This window comes from Hyaena hyaena, unplaced genomic scaffold (assembly GCF_003009895.1).
Source record: "Hyaena hyaena isolate Hyena2069 unplaced genomic scaffold, ASM300989v1 scaffold_30, whole genome shotgun sequence".
Taxonomy (NCBI): domain Eukaryota; kingdom Metazoa; phylum Chordata; class Mammalia; order Carnivora; family Hyaenidae; genus Hyaena; species Hyaena hyaena.
Window position 1 is genome coordinate 934,316 of NW_024080662.1, and position 25,664 is coordinate 959,979.

At 44.0% G+C, this 25,664-nt stretch overlaps 1 protein-coding gene and 1 pseudogene across 1 annotated transcript; one reads left to right on the plus strand and one right to left on the minus strand.

The window, feature by feature from the left end:
* Positions 1-1,880: 1,880 nt before the first annotated feature.
* On the plus strand, positions 1,881-25,461 carry IP6K1 (inositol hexakisphosphate kinase 1). The gene is made up of 5 exons (XM_039228144.1): positions 1,881-2,225; positions 12,554-12,764; positions 18,113-18,294; positions 21,493-21,668; positions 22,030-25,461. Exons 1-5 carry the CDS (start codon positions 2,003-2,005, stop codon positions 22,561-22,563), a joined length of 1,326 nt encoding a protein of 441 aa, XP_039084075.1. The 5' UTR covers positions 1,881-2,002; the 3' UTR covers positions 22,564-25,461.
* On the minus strand, positions 5,394-6,668 carry LOC120229271 (annotated as a pseudogene).
* Positions 25,462-25,664: the final 203 nt, after the last annotated feature.

Below are 25,664 nucleotides of genomic sequence, written 5' to 3' on the forward strand. Positions count from 1 at the left end.
GGGGAATGGGAAATCATTTATTTTTGTTGATACTATGAAATAGAACAGAGCTTGCTGGGCAGCTTTGAATTCAGAAATTTTTGCAGGGGCACCTGAGTGGCTCAGTTAGTTGAGCGTCTAACTCGGCTCAGGTTGCAGTCTTAACGGTTTGTGAGTTCGAGCCCCACATTGGGCTCTCTGCTGTCAGCACAAGAGCCTACTTCAAATCCTCTGTCCCCTCCTCTCTGTACCTCCCCCACCTAGCACTCTTTCTCAAAAATAAATAAACATAAGAAGAAGAACTTTTGCAGTTTTGCAGCAGTGTTCTTCAGTAGACTATTATGCCCATAAATTACGAAGTCCAGAAGAAAACTAACATTTCATCTCTTGCAGATAAAGCCATATTCCTGCTTTTATAGATATTAAAAAAATTTTTTTTAATGTTTTATTTATTTCTGAGAGAGAGAGAGGCAGCGTGAGCAGGGGAGGGTCAGAGAGAGAGGGAGACACAGAATCTGAAGCAGGCTCCAGGCTCTGAGCTGGCTGTCAACACAGAGCCCGACGTGGGGCTTGAACCCATGAACCTCACTGAGATCATGACCTGAGCCAAAGTCAGACGCTTCACCGACTGAGCCACCCAGGTGCCCCTTTATTTATGTATTTTTTTAGTCTAAATCTTTCAGATGTAGTCTTGCCTGCTACATTCGTAATCTCAGAATATACTCAGAACTAGGGAAGTTGCCCATTACTTTAACTTTCTTGAGAGAAAATTGACATTACAAGGTAGGTATTTAAGTACAAAGGGCCTTTTCTTGTCCCGCTGGTTGGTGTAGAGTCAGACAGAAAGGCAAGCTCCGTGGTGCCAGACATGGCCATAAATCGATGACCACAGATTTAAAGTAGAAGAAATCAGAAGCCTGAATTTCTTTGGGAAAGCAAACCCTTTTTATGATTCTATAACTCAGCAAGGGATAACTTTCCCTGCCTGCTCCTTGGCACCTTCAACAGAAAAGTTGGAAAGTGTGACCTGATTTCTCAGACAAAAACCCTCCCTTGAGTCAGTGAGAGACCCTTACCATTACTGAATATGGTGAGAAGTCTGAACACAAAGAATTTGTGTTGCCTTTTGATTTTTCCCTGAACACTTATCTTTGAATGTGGAATAAGCAGGGAGGCTTGCCTTTCTGATGGCTGTTAACGTATTGCAGCCCTAAAATCAAATCCTTTAGAGAATGTGGAGGGTATATGACAGCTAGGAAAGGAAGAGAATGTGGGCTTCTGTGCATAAAAAAAAATGGATGGAGGAGACCAAAGGTATAGCATTCAGAAAAACATCACGTGTCTCTTATGTACCAGGCAGCATGGTAACATGCTTGGGGGAATACATAGCAGGAAACAAAACAGAATCCCATTCTTCTTCTTTTTCTTTTCTTTTTTTTTGTATTTTTATTTTTTACTTTTTATTTTATTTTACTTTTTAATGTTTTATTTATTTCTGAGATAGACAGCATGAGCAGGGGAGGGTCAGAGAGAGAGGGAGACACAGAATCTGAAGCAGGCTCCAGGCTCTGAGCTAGCTGTTAGCACAGAGCCCGAAACGGGGCTCGAACCCACGAACTGTGAGATAATGACCTGAGCCGAAGTTGGACGCCCAACTGAATGAGCCACCCAGGCGCCCCTATTTTTTACTTTTTAAAAGTAATGTCTGTGACCAACATGGGACTCAAATTCATAACCCTGAGATCAAGTCGCATGGCTTGATCAGTCAACTGACTGAGCCAGCTAGGTGCTCCCAGAATCCCATTCTTTTCATGGAGCAGTTATTTTTTGAACTGCAGGGAATTATACCTTGCCTAGTGTTTTGATTCCCACTTTTCCTCTCTCCTTTCTGTTAGGAAAGAAGAATAAGCTGAACAGACTCTGACCATTGGCTTTCAGCTTGCCAGGACCTTCTGTTTAGCTCTCCTTTTGTGGCCCATGTGCTGCATCCTCTGCCCTCAGTGTGCAACCGGCCCCCAACGCAATGTGTGTTTGTCAAACCATGGAAGTGGGGCAGTATGGCAAGAACGCAAGTCGGGCCGGAGACCGGGGAGTCCTCCTGGAGCCCTTCATCCACCAGGTGGGCGGACACAGCAGCATGATGCGCTACGACGACCACACTGTGTGCAAGCCCCTCATCTCCCGGGAGCAGCGCTTCTACGAGTCCCTCCCTCCCGAAATGAAGGAGTTCACCCCTGAATACAAAGGTTAGTCGCTGGCTAATTTGGAGAGAGCAGTAGCATTGGGCTTTTCCAGGTTTTCAGCTCAGTTTTCCTTGTGTTGTGGGCCAGGTGATATGATTGTAGGTCCTTTTATCTCAAACTAAATCACTTTGTTAAGCAGAATTTGAGACTGAAGCAGCAGCATGGTCTTTAGATCTTGAAAATCTAAATTCACGATAGGTAAATCTGAGAATTCACAGCATTAAATACTGTTGGTGAAGAGCATGCTCTTAGCAAGGTGGTTTCCCCTATTTGGTGGGATGGCCTAGGCGAGGGGCAGTACTTCTCTGGTTCCGGAGGAGGAAGAATTGGGTGCTTTCCAGGCCAAGGCGGTGAGACAGCTGGCAAGGAGGCTGTATGGAGCCTTTGTCTGTTTGTGCTGGGGGAATGAATTGATGGTAAGGAATTTACAGAAGGACTGAGGAGGTCTGAAAGTCCTAACCTTTGAAGGAAAAATAGTGTTTGAAAATGTAAATTAACTTTATAGACTAGAACCCCATGAATTAAGAATTAAGTCACTTTATTTTAGAATCTTGTCACTGTTTATACACCTTCATTGCCCACCATGTGTAAGTTACGTTTTTTGTGTTCTACTTTTTTTTAAAAAAAATGTTTAATGTTTATTTTTGAGAAAGAGAGACAGAGATAGAGCATGAGCAGAGGAGGGGCAGGGAGAGAGGGAGACACAGAATCTGAAGCAGGCTCCAGGCTCAGAGCTGTCAGCACAGAGCCGGACGCAGGGCTTGAACTCATGAACTGTGAGATCATGACGTGAGCTGAAGTTGGATGCTTAAGTGACTGAGCCACCCAGGTGCCCTTTGTATTCTACTTTTTAATTTCCCAAAGCTGTTATGAATTTAATTACATTTATGTCATTATTTACTTAAGGGATCCTCAATTTATTTTTTAAAAACAGTTTTTTTAATGTTTATTTTTGTGAGAGAGAGAGCAAGTGTGAGTTGGTGGAAGGGCAGAGAGAGAGGGAGATAGAATCCGAAGCAGTCTCCAGGCTCTGAGCTGTCAGTAGAGAGCCTGACGTGGGGTTCATGAACCACAAGATCATGACATGAGCCAAAGTTGGATCCTCAACTGACTCAGCCACCCAGGCACCCCAAGGGATCCTCAGTTTAGAAAAAACAATTCAGGGGCTCCTGGGTGGCTCAGTCGATTGGGCGGCCGGCTTTGGCTCAGGTCATGATCTCATGGTTCATGGGTTTGTACCCCACCTGGGTCTCTGTGCTGACAGCTTGGAGCCCAGAGCCTGCCCTGGATTTTGTGTTTCCCTCTCCCTCTGCCCCTCCCCAACTCGTGCTCTGTCTCTGTCTCTCAAAAATAATAAATAAACTTAAAAAAAAATAATGTAAAAATGTTACTAATGGTTAAAAAAATCCTTATCAGTATTCTTGTTTTCTTAATTTTTTTTATTGTGACAAAATTTACATAACATAAAATTTAACCATTTTTAAATGTACAATTCAGTGGCATTAAGTACATTCACAGTGTTGTCTACCATTATCACGACTTCTAGAACTTTCTCATCACCTCAAACAACCGCTCTGTACCCATTAAATCATAACTCTCCCTTTCCCCCTCACCTGAACCCAGGTAACCTCTAATCTACTTTGTCTCTTTACAGATTTGTCTGTTGTAGATATTCCATATGAGTGGAATCATGTAATTTTTGTCTTTTTGTGTCTGTTTTATTTCACTGGCATAATGTCCAAGATTCGCCCATGTTGTAGCATTTTCTTTTAGGCTGAATACCCATTTTGAACATATGTCACAATTTGTTTATCCACTCATTTATTGATGGACACTTGGATTGTTCCCACTCTAGGCTATTGTTAATGATGCTTCTGTGAATATTAGCATGTTTATAAGCTTCGTTTGAGTCCCTTCTTTCAGTTCTTTTGGATACATACCTAGGAGGTGGAACTGCTGGATCACATGGTAATTTTGTTTAACTTTTTGAGGAACTGCCAAACTGTTACAGGGCTTGGCATCTAGTAGATGCTTAATAAATACTTGACTAATGGTTGAGGGAAAGTTTTGTATAAGGATTCAGAAGCCTAGAACTTCACGTTTAGTACTATATGTAGTAACACTTGATGAATGCAGTTGTTCATACTAAATAAATAAAAATCCCTCTTGAAACCTACCAAAACCCAGAATATTATTGGCATTTTCCTTAGCTTGATTGAATTTTAAAAACACCTGCGCTCCTGACAATAAAGAGATATATGTGTATGTGTGGGTTAGTATTTATACATGTATTTTTCTAGACCTGTCTGCAGAAAGGGCCTAAAAACAATGATACTCCAATAGCAATCAGTCCATCAAGTGCCAAGGTCTTGTTTTTGTAAATACCATTCTTAGAATAAAAGGAAGCAGAGCTCCCTGGAGAAATGATTCATTTCTGAATTGGGGCAGGAAAAATAAAAGATGAGCCTGGAGCATCCCCTGGTAACTAAAAGTAAAGAAGTAGTCAAAAATGATGGGAGTATATGTCACAAGCACAGAAGAGCCAATACCAGGGAATCCCAGTGGCCAGATCTAGAATATGAGAAATAAAATATCCCTAACTCCATACTGATAGATAAATGGATGAGAAGGGACATTTCTTCCTTATAGAATTAGAATTCCTTTTAATTAATAGATATAGAAGGAATGATGGAAACAGAAGTCACCATTGTCACAGCCAAGAACTCTCATTGTCACAGCCAAGAACTATCATCGGTTCTAAATTTAGTGGGCTAACATGCTGTAAGAAACAGAGTATTTATTCCTATAGGATATTTATTAATTATAATAAGAAAATAATAACTTTACCAAGGAGAAACCTGGCAGCCATCATCTTAACCAAGTGATCAAAATTAAATCACCAGTAACAAGACCTATACCTTCTGACATAAAGAACTGAGGAGGACACAAGATCATTTCTGTTGCCCAAAATATGTGACCTCAATCTAAGGTCACATGAGAAAATAAATGTAAATCCAAATTTAGGGACATGCTACAAAATAAATGTAAGTATTTTTTTTAAAGTGTCAAAGTCATGAAAGACAAAGATGGAGAAACTGTATCAGAAGTCATTTTATCAACAATATGCATGAAACAGCACTGTTCTTAAAATCTAAAATCAGTTACTAAAATTCACTTAAGGAGCTTGGGGACAGTGTTAAAAGGGGCCAAGTTTTCACTGTTCCTTATCCATTTTTGCATGTTGTCTTGTACCATCACATTGCAGCCTTCCATCTCCTGGAACATAGACCACAGCACAATGTCTGCCACAGCAAGTTCATTCCCAACAAGTTAGGGGCTCTTCCCAAGAGAAGAGATCATGGAGCGGAACATAGTGGCTGTTGCTGCTGCTTTAAAAAAAAACAAACATTTATTTATTTATTTTGAGAGAAAGTATGTGCACACGTAAGCTGAGGAGGAGCAGAGAGGGAGGGAGTGAGTGAGTCTCAAGCTGAGCATGGAGCCTGACGCAGGGCTTAGTCTCACCACTGTGAGATCATGACCTGAGCAAAAATCAAAAGTTGGATGCTTAACCAGCCGAGCCACCCAGGCACCCCCATGGTGGCTGCTTCTTTACTGCTTCCTGCTGGTAGCTGAAAAATAGCTATTATCTACCCAGGTTTTTGTTGTTTTTGTTGCTTATTTTTGAGACAGAGACAGAGTACGAGTGGGGGAGGGGCAGAGAGAGAGGGAGACAGAATCTGAAATAGGCTCCAGGCTCTGAGCTGTCAGCACAGAACTGGTTGCAGGGCTCGAACCTACGAACTGCAAGATCATGACCTGAGCTGAATTCAGATGCTTAACCGACTGAGCCACCCAGGTGCCCCTACCCAGATTTTTACAAGGGTTGCATTTATAGCATTAAGCTTCTAGCCAAACAAAAAAGAAAAAATGTGCAATGTTTCTTTTTCCTTTGATGGGACACATTATTTGGATACCGAACTACATTTTAATCTTCAGCACATTCTTCTCAATTAGACTAAACCCCAGGTGATATTGATGAGGAACTGGGTTTTTTTGGTCTGCTTCCCAAAGCACTTGAGGCTTTCTGGCTCGCTGTTGACTGCTGAATACATGAGAACAGTGGACAGGACCCTGCAGTGGTAAGAGAGCAGCTGGTATAGCACAAAGAGGAGGGCGGGGAGGTGAGATTTGAGTTAATCATGATCTTTCAGCACCCTTGTCTTTCAGTGCTCCATAATCCTTTCCAAGCACAGAATTTAAGTTCAGTGCATTAGTTGATAAAGCAATGGGCTCATCAGTTTGGTTTATGCTGGTTACATCCCAGTCCACATCTGGCATCTCAGTCATCTTGGAGTGACCATTAACCACAGCTTTTCAGTTCAGACATTTTAAAATACCTTGATGGGATTCAAGAGCTTGAAGAGGTGGATCAGAGTCTTCCTGCACATGGGCTGCAGTCAGGCAGGAGAGATGTGTCACTTTGGGCTTTACCTGATACATTGGCCTCATGGGAGCATTAGGGGAAGCTGCATATATGAGAATTCTATTTTTTTGGTGACTTTCTATAATTTTAAATGTATTTCAGAATTTAAAAAACCTGTGCTGTTGGGTTTTGACATATATCAATTGGACCAATAATATCTTCCATTTTCTTTCAATAAATTGGGCTTTATTTGACTTAATAAGAAAGGATCAATTTTTGGTTTAATTGTATATTTGAGAAAGTATATTTATTTTACCTAGTGAAAATGCAGCCCAAGAAAAGAAAATTAATTTCCTATGGCTAATGATTCGCTATGGCTTTTAAAGACTTCTGTTCCCCCAATCTGAGAGAAAGTTGGGGGAAAAACTGAACCAGTGCTGATAGTCCTTTTCCTGGGAGCCACCTAGAGGCTCACACTTGTCCCAGTTTTGTCGGTTGGAGCCAGGGTTTGACTTCCTTTTAAGAGATTTTTTTTCCTTAGCATCAGAGGGACTCTTTGAGCTAACAGGGCTTATAGTTCTCTATCTCATTTTGGCATATTTATAGCTAAAGGTTTGGCCATGGATGTGTTGAGTGTGGATGAGTAGGTGGCTGAAGCTGCATATAAAGCATTTGTAACTGTTGTTTTTAGCTACTTAGAGACAGCAGTGTGTTTGATTCTGGCTTCTCTCTTGTTTTGCAGCCTTAGAATATTTTATTTATTCCTTCAGATTTAATATTCTTCTGTTTTTTTTTTTTGAAAACAATAGCAGTGTGCCAGGGTCAGTTGGTTAAGCATCCAACTCTTGTTTTTGGCTCAGGTCATACTCTCACAGTTAGTGGGTCCCATCCCTGCGTCAGGTTCTGCACTGACAATGTGGAGTCGGCTTGAGATTCTCTCTCTCTCTCTCTCTCTGTCCCCCCGCCCCCATCCTTCCTCCCCTGCTGGCTCTCATGCACTCTCTCTCAAAATAAACTTAACAATAGCAAAACATCAAATTCAAAACTGCACAGTGGACTTGGACACACTTTTCTCCAGAAAAAGATACACAAATGGCCAACAACACATCAATATCATTACTCACCAAGAAAATGCAAATTGTTGGTGCCTAGGTGGCCCAGTTTTTTAAGCATCTGACTTCCGTTCAGGTCATGATCCTTGTGGTGAGTTTGAGCCCTGCATTGGGCTCTACACTGCTGGTGAAGAGCCTCCTTGGGGTTCTGTCTCTCCCCCTCTCTGCCCCTTCCCCACATGTGTGCACTCTCTCTCAAAATAAATACATAAACTTGAAAAAAGAAAATGCAAATCAGAACCACAAATCAGATACCATTCATATGCACTAGGATGGCTATAAAAAAAAAAAAGGAAAGTAAGAGTTGGCAAGAATGTGGAGAAATAGGAACATTGCTGTTAAGAATGTCAAATGGTATAACCACTACAGAAAACAGTTTGGTAGTTTTCAAAAAGTTAAATAGAATTACCGTATGGTCCAGCAGTTCCACTCCTGGGTGTGTATGCAAAAGAACTGAAAGAAGGGACCCAGACAGATGCTTATAAGCTAATAGTCACAGAAACATATTCACTATATTCACAACCCAAGTATCCGTCAACAGATGAGTGGATAAACAGATTGTGATACATATTTACAATGGAATAGTATTCAGCCATAAAAAGAAATGAAGTTCTGATACATGCTAAAACATGGGTGAATCTTGGAAACGTTATACTAAGTGAAATAAGCCAGACACAAAAGGACAAAAATGATATGATTACACCTATATGAAATATCTACAAAAGGCAAATGGGTAAAAGAGACAATAGATTAGAGGTTACCTGGGTTGGGGTGAGGAGGAGAGGGGGAGTTATTATTTAGTGGGTATAGAGTTGTTTTGAAGTGATGAGAAAGTTCTGGAATTAGATAATGATAATGGTAGACGACGTTGTGAGTGTACTTAATGCCACTGAATTGTACTTTTAAAAATGGTTAAGATGATAAATTTATGTCATGTATTTTTTACTATAATTTCTTTTTTTTAAATTTTTTTAATGTTTTATTTATTTCTGAGAGAGAGAGAGAGGGAGAGAGAGAGAGGGAGAGAGAGGGGCAGCGTGAGCAGGGAAGAGTCAGAGACAGAGGGAGACACAGAATCTGAAGCAGGCTCCAGGCTCTGAGCTAGCTGTCAGCACAGAGCCTGACGTGGGGCTTGAACCCACGAACCATGAGATCATGACCTGAGCTGAAGTTGGACACTCAACCGACTGAGCCACCCAGGTGCCCCTTTACTATAATTTCTTAAGAATATATTTTTAAAAATACCAAAACCTTCACCAGATGTAATCTTTAGTGTCTATTGAAATTAGTCTTATAAATGCCAAGAAAATTGGGGCTTAGATCAGACCATTGTGGTTTTTTTTTTTTTTTTTTTTTTTTTTTTTTTTTTTTTTTTTTTTTGTGTCTAGGTGTGAGTAATGATGTGAAAGGATCAAGAATATATTTTTCTTAAACTAGAGGTAGGTTGCAGGATTCATTTAATTACAAGTCTCATCTGCTATTCTTAGAGGTTCTTCCTGCCCTACCCACAGCATAGCCGTATCTCCCATATTAGGTATGATGCTCTATGTCTGCCAGCAGTCTGTCAGGGTACTCAAAAGTAAGTGCCTGAAGAGAATGAAAGGTTTCAGTATAGCTTTAGATGAGCCTGCAAGACAGAAAAGAGCTAATCGTAAAAGATCAAGTGATCTATTTGACTATATAAAATTTAAAATTTGTGTTTATTAAACTCCACCTTTAAAGAAAATAAAAATATTTACAACACATATTACTGACCAAGGATTAGTTTCCAGAATATAGATCTATATCTAAATTAATGTGAATCAATATGAAAAAGATAATTCAGTAAAAAAAAATGAGCAAAAAGTAAGGAAATAAATGAAAACCAAAGACCAAAGGCTGATTCTTCGAGAACAACATCTCTAGCCAGACTGTTCAGGAGATGGCATAAATACCCAGTATCAGAAATGATATATGTATCTTTACTAGGGTCTACTGATATTTAAAGATAAAGGAATATTATGAGAAACTTTATCCTACTAAATTCTACAACTTAGATGAAAGAGACCATTTCTTGAAAGATACAAACTATGAAAACTCTCACAAAGAAATGGAGAATCTGAATAGCTTTATCAAATGAATTGAAATTGGAGTTCAACACATTCTAGCAAAGAAAACTCCAGGCCCACACAGCTTCACTGGAATTCTACCAAATATTTAAGAAATAGTAGTTCTACAGAAACTCTTCCAAAAAAATTAAAGAGAGAGTATGTCCCAACTCATTCTATAAGACCACTATGAGATAATAAATGCCCCTCATCAACCTAGATGTAAAAAATTTGAATAAAATTTTAGCTGATTGACTAGAACAGTGTATTAAAAGGACAATACATCATAACCAAGTAGGGTTTATCTGAATAATACAGGGTAGGTTTAACATTCAAAGGTTAAATGGAATTTGCCGTATTAATGATCTAAAAAAAGAAAAACCATCTATATCTTACCTCAGCAGATGCAGAAAAAGCATTCAGCAGTATCCAACATCTATTCTTTTTTTTTTTTTTTATTTATTTATTTATTTATTTATTTATTTATTTATTTTTTTTTTTGCAGATATTGGTTTTATTTTTTTTTTTTTTTTTTTTTTTTTTTTNCATAACACTCAGTGCTCATCCCCAAAGTGCCCTCCTTCATGCCCATCTCCCCCTCCCCCCCACATCCATCAGTCCTCAGTTTTTGTCAGCATTCAAGAGTCTCTCATGGTTTGCCTCTCTCCCTTTCCCCCACCATTTCCGCCCTTCTTCTCCCCCTTGGTCCTCCGTCAAGTTCCTCCTAATCCTCCTATACGTGCAAACATATGGTTCTTGATAAAACGACAGTAGCAGCAGCAAACTAGGAATAAATGGACAGTTCTTCAGCCTGAGGGCATCTATGAAAAACCTCTAGCCAGCATCATAATGACAAAACAATTGCCTTGCCCCATAAGATCAGGAATAAGACAAGGATGTTTGTATTCTCCACTTCTAGTTGACATTTTCCTGAAGGTTCTGGTCAGTGTGGTTAGGTAAGATGGTGAAATAATAAAAAAGCATTCCAATTGGAAAAGAAGAAGTAAAACTCTTTATTTGCAGACTACATAGAATTTTGTCTTCAGTCAGTCAAGTGTAAGAGCAGAATAAAATCTTGCAAAGAACGCAAAATTGATTTCCTGAACACCCTTTCTTAGAAAGTTACTTGAAGACATCTTCCACTCAAGTAAGGAATAAACCAAGAATGGGAAAAAAGTAGAGGACCACAGAAGGAACGACCCTCACCCTGATCAGCATGACGGCTGTGTGGCAGGCCTGGAGAACACTTTAGGTCAGAGCATAAGGGGAGCCTGGGAGACAGATTACAGACCAGAGAGCATTCAAGCTGGAACAGTTGAGGCTGTAGTGAAGACAAGAAGTTACAGAAGTGAAAACCTGCAGGAGAGGCAGCCATCTATGGGTACAGATGTGAGGCCCACGGAAGTGTGGCATACATTTGAGCAGTATAATGGAAAATAAGAAAAACTAAATTCATGTTTAAGGAGTTTTTTCTAAAAGGGCCTAGGGAGTGAGGAGGAAATGGGTCAAAGAGAAGGATATTCTTGGTCTGACACTGACTTATTCATAAATGGTTCTCATTTTTCAGATTATGGAGCCAATTTTGTTTTGTTTTTTATCTTTTTTAAAAATTTTTTAAAATGTTTTTATTTCTGAGAGAGGGGGAGAGAGAGAGGGAGAGAGAGAGAGAGAGAGAGAGAGAGAGAGAGAGACAGAGGCGCAGTGTGAGCAGGGGAGGGTCAGAGAGAGGAAGATACAGAATCCAAAGCAAGCTCCAGGCTCTGAGCTAGCTGTCAGCACAGAGCCCAACGCGGGGCTCAAACCCATGAGCCATGAAATCGTGACCTGAGCTGAAGTCGGATGCTTAACCGACTGAGCCACCCAGGCGCCCCTTACGGAGCCAGTTTTTGTACACCGGGAGTGTAAAAGGAGACATGTAGTGACAGGGTTGGATGTGGAAGTTAGACGAAGGGCAGCCTGGACTTTGTTGGTTTTTTTGTTTTGTTTCTGTTTTTTTAATCTCCTTGGGTTAGGTTTCTAAGTATTGTGTTTTAAATCCTTTGTTAACAATTCAGAAGAAACAATGAATAACCTGTTGGATAAAAAATGGACACAGTAAGCTGTTTTACCTGAGTACAGGACTACAGTGAAGTACAGGACTACAGCAGGGAGAGTAGAAAGTTGTCAACTTAGGAATGCTGGTGCTTTGGTGAGGCAGAAGTTCTCTCTGGTGAGGTTAGAATCACCTGATGCTCAGTGTGGGCAGAAGACTTAACTTTTTGGGACTGTTTTGCAGGAAGAAGTCTTAATGTCTCTCTAGGTGACACTGCCAGGGAGAAAGAAAATCAAGGGAATGACATAAGAAATGGCAGTATCACAGAGCAGTTGTATAAGTAGAGGGTTAAATCACATTAGGTGTGGGTGTCTCCAGTGAACACAATTCTTTTGAATGGTACAGGAGTCAGTCATTGAAGATCAGAGGGCTAGAGAGGAGAGTGGGAAATAAATAGATATTGGCTGCCGATCAAAGGTTAAGTAGCAGACTTAGAGTTGGGGTGAGTGGTCAGCTGTCTTCTGGAAAGAGGTCTGTTGGTCAGTGTTCCTACATTGATCTTCAGTTGGTTCACGGCAGGTGATGTGCTGTGAGACAGCAAGTGCCAGCAGTTTCTGCTGCATAGACCCAGCCTGTGTAGACATTTGTTGACTGGCTGCCTTTTTTTTCAACAGGTGTGGTGTCTGTCTGTTTTGAGGGAGACAGTGATGGTTACATCAACTTGGTGGCCTACCCTTATGTGGAAAGTGAGACTGTGGAGCAGGATGACACACCAGAGCGGGAGCAACCTCGGCGCAAACATTCCCGCCGGAGCCTGCACCGGTCAGGCAGTGGCAGTGACCACAAGGAAGAGAAAGCCAGCCTGTCCCTCGAAACCTCTGAGAGGTAAGGGGGTGGTGAGCAGGGTGAAGGTGCATGTTTGGTCCTGGCAGCACAAACACTCAAGACCTCTTTAGAATCCTGACGCATCATCGGGAAGTAGGTTGGGGAAAGACGGCTGGTGTTCTTTGGCTACCACCTGGGTGTGTCTCATCACCTCAGTGATGTTGCCTTCTGTGTATGGATGTAGCTTGTCAAGAGAGAGTGAAGGTGAAAGTCTGAGCCCTTTGGAAGCAAGGACTCCTGGTGCTCTGTGCTCCTCAGCCATGTTGTGTCGTACACATAAGGTCGAAATGCCTTGGTCCACGATGAGGTTGCACCTGCTCTTGGACCTATAGGACTGCCCATGCGCAGTGAGAGGCCATCCAGACCAGTGTTCTTTAAGGGATTTGTACACGGTTCTTTGACCTCTGTGAGATCAGCTGTTAACCCTTTTCCTGCAAGAAAAGTTTAGTTTATTGCTTTGGAAATTATTTTTCTGTAGATTACGAAAATAGTCTACAAAGAATTATGTCTTTTGATATTTTATGCAAGAAATGTGAACTCTCATAGAGTAGCTATCATCAGAAAGGACAGACAGGGGGCGCCTGGGTGGCTTAGTCGGTTAAGCGTCTGACTTTCGCTTAGGTCATGATCTCGCGGTTCGTGGGTTCGAGCCCCGCGTCGGGCTCTGTGCTGACTGCCAGCTCAGAGCCTGGAGCCTGTTTCAGAGTCTGGGTCTCCCTCTCTCTCTGACCCTCCCCTGCTCACGCCGTCTCTCTCTCTCTCCTAGAAATAAATAAAAATATTTAAAAAAAAAAAAAAAAAAAGGACAGACAGTAAAAGAGTTGAAGATTTAGAGAAATTGGAACCATCTTTTTCTTTTTCTTTTTCTTTTTTTTTTTTTAATGCTCTGTTTTTGAGAGAGAGAGACAGCGCAAGCAGGGGAGGATCAGAGAGAGAGGGAGACACAGAATCCGAAGACAGGCTCCAGGCTCCGAGCTAGCTGTCAGCACAGAGCCCGACACAGGGCTCGAACCCATGAAGCATGAGATCATGACCTGAGCCGAAGCCAGACGCCCAACCGACTGAGCCACCCAGGCACCCTGAAGTTGGAACCGTATTAAATTGCTGATGGGAATGTAAAATAGTGCAGCCACTCTGGAAGAACAGTTCTTAGTTCCTCAGAAAGTTAATCCCATCAATTCCACTTCTAGGGGTGGGACTATTTACCAAGAGAATTGAAAAAATACATTCAGACACAAAACTTGTAAACATATGTTTATAGTTGTATTATTCCTAGCAGCCAAAAACTGAAAACAACTGTGTCCATCAGTTGATGAATGGATAAGTAAATGTGGTTCATCCATATAATGGAATATTACTCAGTGATAAAAAGGAATGGAATACTCATACGCGCCATAACAGGGATGAACCTTAAAAACTTGTGCTAAGTGAAAGAGGTCAGTCACAAAAAAATACATATTTTCCATATATAGAAAATGTTCAGAATAGGCAAATGCTTGAGACAGAAAGGCAAGTTAATGTATACCAGGAGCTGAGTGGGGGGAGAGGAGGATAGGACGTGACTGCTAATGGTGATAGTGTTTGTTTTGGGAGTAATGAAAATGTTCTAAAAATTAGATACTGGTGATGTTTTATAATCTTGTAAATATACTAAAACCACTGAATTGTAAAATAATAACAATAATAAAACTAATGTAAACTAAAACTAATGTGAGCTTCCTGAAACAAAGCGAAATCAAAATTGTACAATTAAATTACTTTATATTCAGTTTGGGTGCACCTGTCTGAGTGGTGGAGCATGTGACTCGATCTCTGGATCGTGAGTTCAAGCTCCATGTTACTAGGTATAGAGATTACTTTTAAAAAATGTTTTTTAAAGCATATTTAACTTCACTTAAAAGTAAGTTTCAATGAATAAGATCTGTGCCTCAACTTAAAAGTTAGATTTGGGACTTTTTCTAATATGGATGTGGCAGCACATAGTTTATCTCTGACAGTGGGTCAGTTGAGCAACACATACTGTGCACCTTAGGTCTCAAAGCTGTAAGAGCCCAGCTCTCCTTATTCCCATTGATGGAAGAGGACACACTCACATCGAGGAGCACAGGAACCCATGAGACTCTGACTGAGTGTGTGATGTTTCCTCTCTGGCCAGATCTGCATTTCTGGAGAGGAGAGGCCTTCACATCCATTTCTTAGTAAGGAGGGTCTTCAGGTGTTAAGTATTTTTTTAAATTTAGATTTTAGTTATTTAACATACAGTGCAATATTGGTTTCAGGAGTAGACTTCAGTGATTCATCACTTAAATACAACACCCAATGCTCATCGTAACAGGTGCCCTCTTTAGTACCCCATTACCCCTCTTCCCACTTCGCATATGTTCATCTGTTTTGTTACTTAAATTTTTTAAAATGTTTTATTTATTTTTGAGAGAGAGAGTGTGAGCAGAAGAGGGACAGAAAGAGAAGGAGACACAGAATCCGAAGACAGGCTCCAGGCTCTGAGCTAGGTATCAACACAGAGCCCGACGTGGGGCTCGAACCCACAAACCGCGAGATCATGACCTGAGCCAAAACCAGACGCTTAACCGACTGAGCCACCCAGGCACCCATTTTGTTTCTTAAATTCCACATATGAGTAAAATCATACTGTATTTCTTTCTCTGATTGATTTATTTCAGTTAGCATAATACATTCTAGCTCCATCCATGTTGTTGCAAATGGCAGGATTTCATTCTTTTTGATCAAATAATTCCTGTGTGTGTGTGGTGTGTGGTGTGTCGTGTTAAATATTCTTGTGGAAAAGAAAATAGATTCTGCTTTGCTGAAGCATTTCTTCAGGGCTTCTTTGTCATTCCCCAAGGGGCTTCCTCTTCACTGATGATTGTGGGACCTAAGCTTAGTCATTCATGTGACAAGGAATGTTCCCCAAGTCTTCAAGCCCATAGCTGGCATTGATGCCTTTCTCCCAACAACTCTTTAGAGTGGGCTTTCTTTTGTCTGCCAAAGGTACAGAAATTGCTTCACGAATCATCTGGTGAAAAGCCATTGAATGCAGAATAACATCAAAGTCTACCAGTGTCCAGGTTCAGCGTTCTGCTCTGAAAATAACAGCTCTGTCTGCAGTGACCAGACCTCTGTTTGGTCTGTTCACAGAGGCACTAAGTCACTTCTAGGAATACAGCTCGTTCTTCACCAGGGCCAGAGCTGAAATACCAAGGGGGATGCCAGGAGGCACAGGTGCCCTGGGCGGGCACAGAGGACTTAATTGGGTGTACTTGGCAGATGAATAAAACTTGTTTCTTTTCTTTTTCTTTCTTTCTTTTTTTTTTTTTTTTTTTTTATGTTTTATTTATTTCTGAGAGAGAGGCAGCATGAGCAGGGGAGGGTCAGAGAGAGAGGGAGAACACAGAATCTGAAGCAGGCTCCAGGCTCTGAGCTAGCTGTCACAGCACAGAGCTCGACGCAGGGCTTGAACCCACGAACCATGAGATCATGACCTGAGCTGAAGTTGGACACTCAACTGACTGAGCCACCCAGGCGCCCCAAAAACTTGTTGTTTCTTAAAGAGGATCACAAAAAAAGCATCCATGAATGGCCATAACCATGCCTTCACCAGAAGAAAATAAGAGTTTTATGATGCTGAGAGGCATTGGTGGCTCCTCTACTTTCAGTTAAAGGGAAAGGGATCTCTGCTTGTATGTCTCAGCCATTTCACCTACTCTGCCCAGTCACCCTGCGGGGAAACATAAGCATTTCCAGTACACACCAGCCCTGGTGGCTAGCTCAACTCTGCATGACTTACTCCAGCCACAGTTAAAGGAGAGGCCAGAAGTTCTGGGGAGGACGGTGGCATTTGATACTGTTTCAGTGCTCCGCCTCTGCTCACGGCTACAGGCTTGCTCTGCCGTTTCCATGGCACATGGCTTCTCCAGTGCTTGGCTTGGCTTGGCTTGGCTTGGCTTGGCAAGGTGAAGCAACATTGCAAGTTACTTCAAAGATTTTTATGTTGGGGGAAAAAATGAAGTTGTAGTAAAGCCCTGATATTTTCAGTTAGTGTCACCTCCTCAGTAAAACCCTTTTGTGATTTGACTTATTTTAGAAATAAAATCCCCTTACTGAAATGGCTTCATGACTTCCATAGGCACAAACCTTGTCCACTGAGAAACACAGTTTCCTTGAAGCCTATCCTGCCTTTTTTTTCTTTGATGTTTTTCTCTTTCTTCCAGTTCTGATACACAGGCAGACAAACATTCATAAGTGTATATTGTCAGCATATGCTTTCTTTAGATCTTATTAAAAATTTGATTGTAGATGAGGACAAAAATACGATAGTTACTCTTGCTTTTGACAGTGGCATCCCGTACTCCACCCTGTATTTGTTAAGTGTTTAACTGCATGTTTGTCAGTTTTTGTATTTTTTTAAATTGTAAAGTACATCTAACAATGTATCATTTTCACCTTCTTTTGGTGTATAGTTCAGTGGGGTTAAGTACATTCACACTGTTGTTCAGCCATCACCACTGTCTGTTCTCAGAACTCCATTTTATCTCTGCCAGAAGCCCCACACCTGTTAAATAACTCTCCGTTCCCATTCCCCCCAGTCCCTGGCAGCTGCCATTCTGTTTTCTGTTTCTATGAGTGCAGTTACTGCAGATGAGTGGAACCATACAGCATTTCTCCTTTTGTGTACAGCTTATTTCACTTAGCGGGATGTTTCAGGGTTCATCCAGGTCCTAGCATGCGTCAGAATTCCATTCCTTTTTATTGCTGAATGACACTCCATTGTATGGATGTTTTGTTTATCCATTTATCCACTGATGGACACTTGGGTTGCTTTACCTCTTGTTTATTCTAATGATGCTGCAAACATTAGTTTCTATTTGAGTTCTCTTTTCAGTTCTTTTAGGTATATACCTAAGATTACAATTGCTGGATCATCTATGATAATTATATGTTTAACTTTTTGAGGAACCGCCAGACTTTTTAATAGCAGCTGTACTGTTTTACATGCTCTCCAGCAATATTTGAGGGTTCCAGTTTCTCCACACCCTCTACAACACTTGTTCCAGTTTATTTTTATGATAGCCTTCCTAATGGATCCGGAGTGTTATCTTCAATTTGATGCAGAGTTGTTTTTCCGACAGTTTTCTGAGACACAAGTATAAACACTACTTGTACTCACTTTTATGTGCTCGTGTATCTGGGGTCCCTGTGCCACCCATCAGCAGAGGGTCTGTGGGCGGCAGATTAGGTCTGGTCCAGGCTTCCTTCACCCTGTACACTGAGACCCCAGAGGATTACTTGTCTGAGCTCCCTCAGCAATGTGTTATGTTCTTCCTTCTTAGCTCCCAGGAGGCAAAGAGTCCGAAGGTGGAGCTCCACAGCCACTCAGATGTCCCTTTCCAGATGCTGGATGGCAACAGCGGTCTGAGTTCTGAGAAGATCAGCCACAACCCCTGGAGTCTGCGCTGTCACAAGCAGCAGCTGAGCCGCATGCGCTCGGAGTCCAAGGACCGAAAGCTCTACAGTATCCTTGTTACTATTTCAGCAGTGTTCCTTGCTGGGACTGTGAGTCGCCCTTGTGTCAGGACACCTTTAGTACCATGGCCGGGGCCCTCTCTGTTCAGGGGCCCCTCTTATTCTCATGTCCCTTTTTCATAGGCACTTTGTCATTTTTTGTTATTGTTTTTTCTTTGTTTTTTAAGTTTGTTTATTCTGAAAAAGAGCAAACAAGCACATGCGGGGGAGGGGCAGAGATGGAGAGAGAGAATCCCAAGTAGGCTCTGCACTACCAGTGCAGATCTAGACTTGGAGCTTGAACTCACAGATCGTGAGATCACAGCCTGAGCCAAAACCAAGAGTCAGACGCCCAACTGTGCCCCTGTCATTCTTCGTTTTGTTGACATGTTTTTTTCTGCCTTTTGGGGCTGGTAAGCCTGAACCTTAAACTCTGTAGTCTAGAGGAATGCTGTCTGGTAGAACCTTCTGAGACCATGGAAGTATCTGTATCTATGTTTAGTATGGTAGCCACTGGCCACACTGAGTAACCAAAATGTGGCTGGTATGACCAAGTTACAGAATTTTACACTTATTTAAATTTAAATTGCTACATGTGGCTAGTGGCTACTGTATTTATCAGTGCATGCCTAGAATCCGGGATCTGTGTGTGTGTGCATGCATGCATATGCACACATACATTTCTCCCCTTCCAAAAGATAATAATTACAAAGTGGTATTTTTTTTTTTTTTGTCCAAAGATAAACACCATATCTGAATAGTGTATAACAGTCTTTAAGATGGTGAAAGTAAAGTAGTATTATAAAATGGGAATTCTGCTGGTCCGTTACTATCTGAAACAGTAGGCAGTAAATGACTAATACTTACTGAGAATCTGAGGGGAATGTGCTGAGCCCTGTTGACTCAGCTTTCATAACAGTCTTTTGAGGGAGAAAGTGTTAATGTTGCCGGTTTAAAGATGAGGAGATGATGTGGTGCCTGGGTGGCTCAGTTGGTTGAATGTCTGACTTTGGCTCAGGTCATGATCTCACAGTTAATGAGTTCAAGCCCTGCATCAGGCTCTGTGCTGACAGCTCAGAGCCTGGAGCCTGCTTCAGATTCTGTCTCCCTTTCTCTCTGCCCCTCCCCTGCTTGCACTCTCTCTCTCTCTCAAAAATAAACAAACATCAAAAAAATTTTTTTTAATAAATAAAGATGAGGAAATGGAAGCCCAAGGGGGTTAAGTGTTGTGCCCAAGCCTTTGAGTGGCCAAAGCAAGATTCAGTAGCCCATGCTCTTGGGCACCATGAGATATTTCTACAGCCCTTTTTAAGTTGTCATTTGTTTATAGGTTATAGCAGATGATAAAACTAATAGCCAAATTTAATGGTAGAGTTAGGAGATGTTAATATGTGCATCATCAAGAGATGCCAAGTATGTTATCATCCAAGACTGTGATTGCTTCATGGTCCTCCAGTATGGAACTGAGGTCCAGGCTGTGGTCTCCGATGACTTTCGGCAGCCATAAGACAAGCCTTTATACCTGTATCCAGGGTAGTTGCAGACCATAGATTTAAATGAGGACATGGGTATAAATGCCAGCTGGCCAGGAATATAGAGGCATTTTGAGCAGAAGGTCCTAGAAGTACTAAGGGATAAGTTTAAGTATATAGTCTGCTGGTTTGAAGTTTAGTCAGAAAATGGCAGGATAGAAATGTATTATGTATGTATGTATTATTAAAGTTTTTTTTTTTTTTTTTTAACTTATTCTGAGATAGAAGAGCATGGGAGGGACGGAGAGGGAGAGAATCCCAAGCAGGCTCCACGCTTATTAGTGCACAGCCTGATGTGGGCCTCTTGAACTCAAGAACTGTGAGATCGTGACCTGAGCCAAAGTCAGACACTTCGCTGAGCCACCCAAGTGCCTCAGCAGGGCAGAAATTTAAGTCCCTCTTTTCCTAAGATTCCCTCTCAGAAATGGGAAACCTGATTTCTCGTGTTTGTGGTAGTGATGCGAAGATGTCTTCCCTATTTCTTTTAGGCCTGGATGGGGTGTGGCTTGAGCAGGGCCTTGGTTTACTTATGGTGCCAGGGACAGGGATGCATGTGAATCTGCCAGACCTTTAGTTTGTGTATGCCTACCAGAGAGAATAAAGTAGAATAAAATAAATGTGATATATCAGCAGATTCATAGATAGGTGCCATGGAAAATTAATCAGCCATAAAAAAGGAATGAAATTTTGTCATGCTGCAGCATGGTTAAAACTTGAAAACATTTTGCTCTGAAACAGCCAGACACAAAAAGACAAACATGAAGTGTCTAGAGTAGGCATAGTCATAGAGACAGAAAGTGGAACGGCAGTTCCTGGAGGCGAGGATGTGAAGAGGAATGAGAGTGTGTGTAGTGGGTACAATTTCTGGTTTCTGTTTGGGCACATAAAAAGTTCCAGAGATGGATGGTGATGGTGATTGCACAGTAATGTGAATATACCTAATGCCACTGAACTGTATAATTAAAAGTAGTTAAAATGGGGGGCACCTGGGTGGCTTAGTCAGTTAGGTGTCCGATTTTGGCTCAGGTCATGATTACACGGTTTGCAAGTTTGAGTCCTGAGTCAGGCTCTCTGCTGTCAGTGCAGAGCCTGCTTCAGGTCCTCTGTCCCCGTCTCTCTCTGCCCCTCCCTAACTTGTACACGCATGTGCTCTCTCTCAAGACTGAACGCTTTTAAAAATTGTTAAAATGGTAAATTTTGTTATGTGTATTTTGCCACAGTAGAGAAATTTTTGAAAAGAATTGATAAGCCAGTGGTGTGAAATCTACATTCGAGAATTTGTGAGGTGAATATAGATTACTTTGGAAGAGAATGCCAGCAAAATGTTTAAAAAAAAATTTTTTTTTTTTAAAGGGGCACCTGGGTGGCTCAGTCAGTTAAGCGTCTGACTTTAGTTCAGGTCATGATCTCACCACTTGTGGGTTTGAGCCTCCTGTCAGGTTCTCTGCTGACAGCTCACAGCCTGGAGCCTGCTTCAAATTCTGTGTCTCCCTCTCTCTCTCTCTCTGCCTCTCCCCTGCTCATGTTCTTTCTCCCTCTGCCTCTCAAAAATAAACATTAAAAAAAAATTTTTTTTTTTTTAAAGAAAATGCCCCCTTTTATAGGAAAACTTGGTTGGGGTTTCACGGCTGGGGCTGATGGTGAGTGTGGCTGTTACTGTCCTTGACGTGGCCCAGAGTTCCTCTTGCTTGAGAATGTGGTGCACCACTTCAAGTACCCCTGTGTGCTGGACCTGAAGATGGGCACCCGGCAGCATGGTGATGACGCATCAGCTGAGAAGGCGGCCCGGCAGATGAGGAAGTGCGAGCAGAGTACGTCAGCTACACTGGGTGTCAGGGTCTGTGGCATGCAGGTGAGTTGCCCCTGGTGAGAGCCTAGCTGCTGCCGCCCACGTGTTTGGGGTTGCACATGTGCCTGCCTGCTACCCATGCCAAGTGTCCTCCGGGCCCACAGTGGTCCAGAATCTCCTCGGAGAGGGTGAGTGCCCACAGGATGCTGAGTGCATCCTTATAGGTATGTTCCCTGAGTCCTCTTGGCCTTACCTGATGACCTATGTCTGGGTTCCAGACACAGAGCCACTATGAGAGCCTGTTGCCTTGACATTGGGACAATTAAGGCTGGTCAGAAGTACTTTCTAGACAGTGCCTGCCCAGGGCACTATGAGGTCATCAGACCTTCCTGGTGCTCACCCCCTCTGTCTCCTGGGCTTTCAGGTGTACCAGCTGGACACAGGACATTACCTCTGCAGGAACAAGTACTATGGCCGTGGGCTCTCCATTGAAGGCTTCCGCAACGCCCTCTATCAGTACCTGCACAATGGCCTGGACCTGAGGCGTGACCTTTTTGAGCCCATCCTGGGCAAACTTCGGGGCCTGAAAGCTGTTCTGGAGCGGCAGGCCTCCTATCGCTTCTACTCCAGCTCCCTGCTTGTCATCTACGATGGCAGGGAGTGCCGGGCAGAGTCCTTCCTGGACCGCCGGGCCGAGATGCGTCTCAAGCACCAGGATACTGGGCTCCCTGAGGTGGCACCGCCCTGTGGCCCTAGCACCAGCCCCAGTAGCACCAGCCCCGAGGCCGGCCCCTCCTCTCCACCCAAGGTGGATGTCCGCATGATCGACTTTGCACACAGCACGTTCAAGGGCTTCCGGGATGACCCCACCGTGCATGATGGGCCGGACCGAGGCTATGTGTTTGGCCTGGAGAACCTCATCAGCATCATGGAACAGATGCGGGACGAGAACCAGTAGGCCCGGCCCTGGGCCCCCAGAACCCCTTCCTCTCCACTCGCAGGCAGGGACCATTGCTCTGACTGAACTCGCCGTGAGGACACACAGACTTGCTTTTAAAGGGTTATATTTCTCTTTGGTGTAAACTAAAAGAAATGTTTTTAGCTATAGCCTGGAATCCATATATATAAAGTGAAGGAGGGCACAACACACATCCTCACAGCCAGGCTCCTTTAGCTCTACAGCTCTGACTGCTGTGTCCAGGCTGACTTAGGAAGGAAGAGGTGCCCCTGGTGGATAGGTTTGGCAGCAGGGACAGGGTGTCCTTGGACGTTGGTTTCTCTTGCCTAGGTCTTTGGGGTCTATGGCTACAGGGCCCTGCAGGTTTTAGGGTGAAGCACTGGGCTGGTGCAGGACCCCTCTGTGCTCACTCATTCCTTGTTCCTCAGAAGTAGAGGACTGGGTATCCAGCTCTTGGGGACTTTCTAGTCTGGTGGTGTGGGCATCAGCCAGCTCTTTAACAGATGCCCCCAGGGTACCACAGGGCCAACTGCACATAGCTGGACCCATCCTTCTCAGTTCTGACTTTGGTGTGAGGCTAGATTCATGAAGCTGTGTTGAAGCCAGCTTCTGGCAGAGAGCAGGCTCTGGGATCCCCAGGCACTCTTTGGCACTTGAACCTGCTCCTCTTCCTGCCTGCACACCCCAGCCAGCCTTTCTCACCAGGGTCCCTTGCCTGAGGAGGCTACTCCTTCCTGCCCCACCGAAGGGGTCCCTGCTGTTATTTGCCGAGGAGAGTTCATGTCCCAACAGACTCCAGGGCCTCTGGTGGCTCTGGCCCAGACAGTATTTGCAGTTCTTGGGCTGTGAGTGGGAGCCTCTTCCTCTAGCTTGGGCAGCTGTGCTGCCTCTGGATGGGCTGCCCATCCCAGGGCTCAAGGGCTGTGGTCCGCTCAGGGTGTCACCTTTCCCCAGGCTAAGCTCAAGGCAGCAGCCCGTTATGAGGAGCTCCAGTCTTGGGAGAGCGAGCTTTAAGACATTGTTTGGGCCCTGGGTGCAGGTGCCCAGATTCTGCTGAGTTTTGTCTTACCAGGCCTGGGGTCCATCAGTCTGTCCATTTCTCCATCTGCCAGTCCTTGTCTCTTGGGATCTTTCCCCTGGGCTGTTGCCTTGTTTATTAGTAAATACTGATTTCCATCATGCTTTCCTCAGCAGAATATTCTTTTCCATTTCTGAGGTGATCTTTGGCCCTTGTGCCTGTTGTCAGCAGGTGCTACCTTTTTACAAAGAACTGGTAGCAGAGGAGTTGTACGAGGTGTTTCCCTCCTGGCCCAGCACCTTGTCTGTAGGCCTGGAGTGTGGCCCTGCTTAACAGTGTGGTACAGTAAAGGCCCAAGGGGCAGCCTTTCTGGTGGTTTTAGTAATTTTTGCTGCCAGCCCTTAATGGCATAGAGACCTGCCACCTCTAATATGTGGCCAGGAGGTGATACTACACTCACTTAGCCATTGCCATGGTTAGTGCCCTCACCTCTGGGCCTAGGGCCGCTGTCATTGTCACATTCGGCATGGCCCTTGTTTGGGCATTAAAGGTAAGCTTGCTAGTCTGTCTATGAGAAGCCTTGATAACTGGTGGACTACTTTCTAGTCCTTAGAGATGCAGCCTCACACACTTTAAACGGGCTCCTTGATGGATCCCATCTCTCTTGATCCTAGTGCCAGTGGTGGGCAGGTTCCCATTCCTTGGGGCTGGGAGGGACAGCTTGCCTGTTTCTGGTCAGTAATGACCATCTTTCCTGTACCATTCTGTGGCTTCAGCCATAGGGGTAGTAGCTCTTCATTAGTGTAGACCGTCATTTCCTGGCAGGGCAGAGGCCAAGACAGAGTCAGGGACCGCTTGGGACTCCCTTCAGTTGAACCTCTCCAGCATGGGGATGTGCTGTGCCGCCTGAGTTCCTGTATTTGGGGAGCACATGCTGCCCCATTCTGCTCTTCGTAGTGAGAGAGGCTATACCTTATCTTCAGTGTTTTCCTGGCACTAAAAAGAGCAGAAGGGCCTGGGATTTTCTGCTTCTCTATTAGGGCAGGATCCCTCTTTTCAGCACTTTTGATACTGGGGAGACCCAGCTCTGTTACCAGGTGGCTGTTGGGCATATGTGTGCGCACATGCTCTCTGCCTCAGCTCTTCCAGTTCCTTGTCAGAGAGCCCTGTCCCTGCCAGGCCCTGCCTTCCCAAACCCCAACTTGGGACCAAAGTGCAACGCGGGATCACGGGTTGGGACGCTCAAGTGACCCCCCCCCTCGAGTGCTTCCCTGGGCCAAGTCAACACCAGCCCCCTGGGCTAGGGGGGATGGGGTGGGACCGGCGGTGCTTAACGAGGAAGGGGACCAGTGTAGCAACTTGCCAGAGACCCCACCCCTCCCCCACACGGGGGCCTGTGTAGTGGGGTGTGGGGGTTTCCCCAGGGGCCAAAGGCCTGGGCTAGTTCAGTAGCAGCTGCTCACTCGCGCTATATCTGGCCACGTGCACGCCCCCTAGATGCAGATAGCTTGGAACTTTAAAGCTGTTCAATTTGGTTTTTTTGTGCTGATTAAAAAAAGTTTCAATGAGAAAATTTGGAGCACCTGGGAAGGATGTGGTTCCTTTGCTTCTCGGGGAACTGTAAGGCCTCATATCTAGGAATCGCTCTCTGCTCCACTTTCCTGAAAGCTGCCTAAACCTGCCCAAGCCGCCCGAGGTCTGCACCCCCTTCCACTCTCGGCTCCGCCCTTGGCTGGGCCACTGCGTCTCCTTGGGACCTTGCGTGCGGGGGAGGGGTGCTCGGGCCTTGGGGCCGGGCCGCCCCTCTCTGTACACCTAGCGCTGCCCGCCCCGCTTGTGTCTGAGGTCGTGTATGTCAAAATAAAGCCGCTAGAAACTGAGCTGTGTCTGCGTCTTTACAGTCCCGCGGCTCCCGGGAGACGGACTAACCCCATTGCTTTTCCCTCCGCCACGTCCCGTGAGCCGCTGTGCCGGGGCAGGGCCGGAAACGGCCGTGCAGCGGAGGACCCCGGCACCCGTCCGCGAGAGAGCCTCGCCCTTGGCGCCAGTTCCGCCTTTGGATCCGCCAATGGGCGGCTGACCC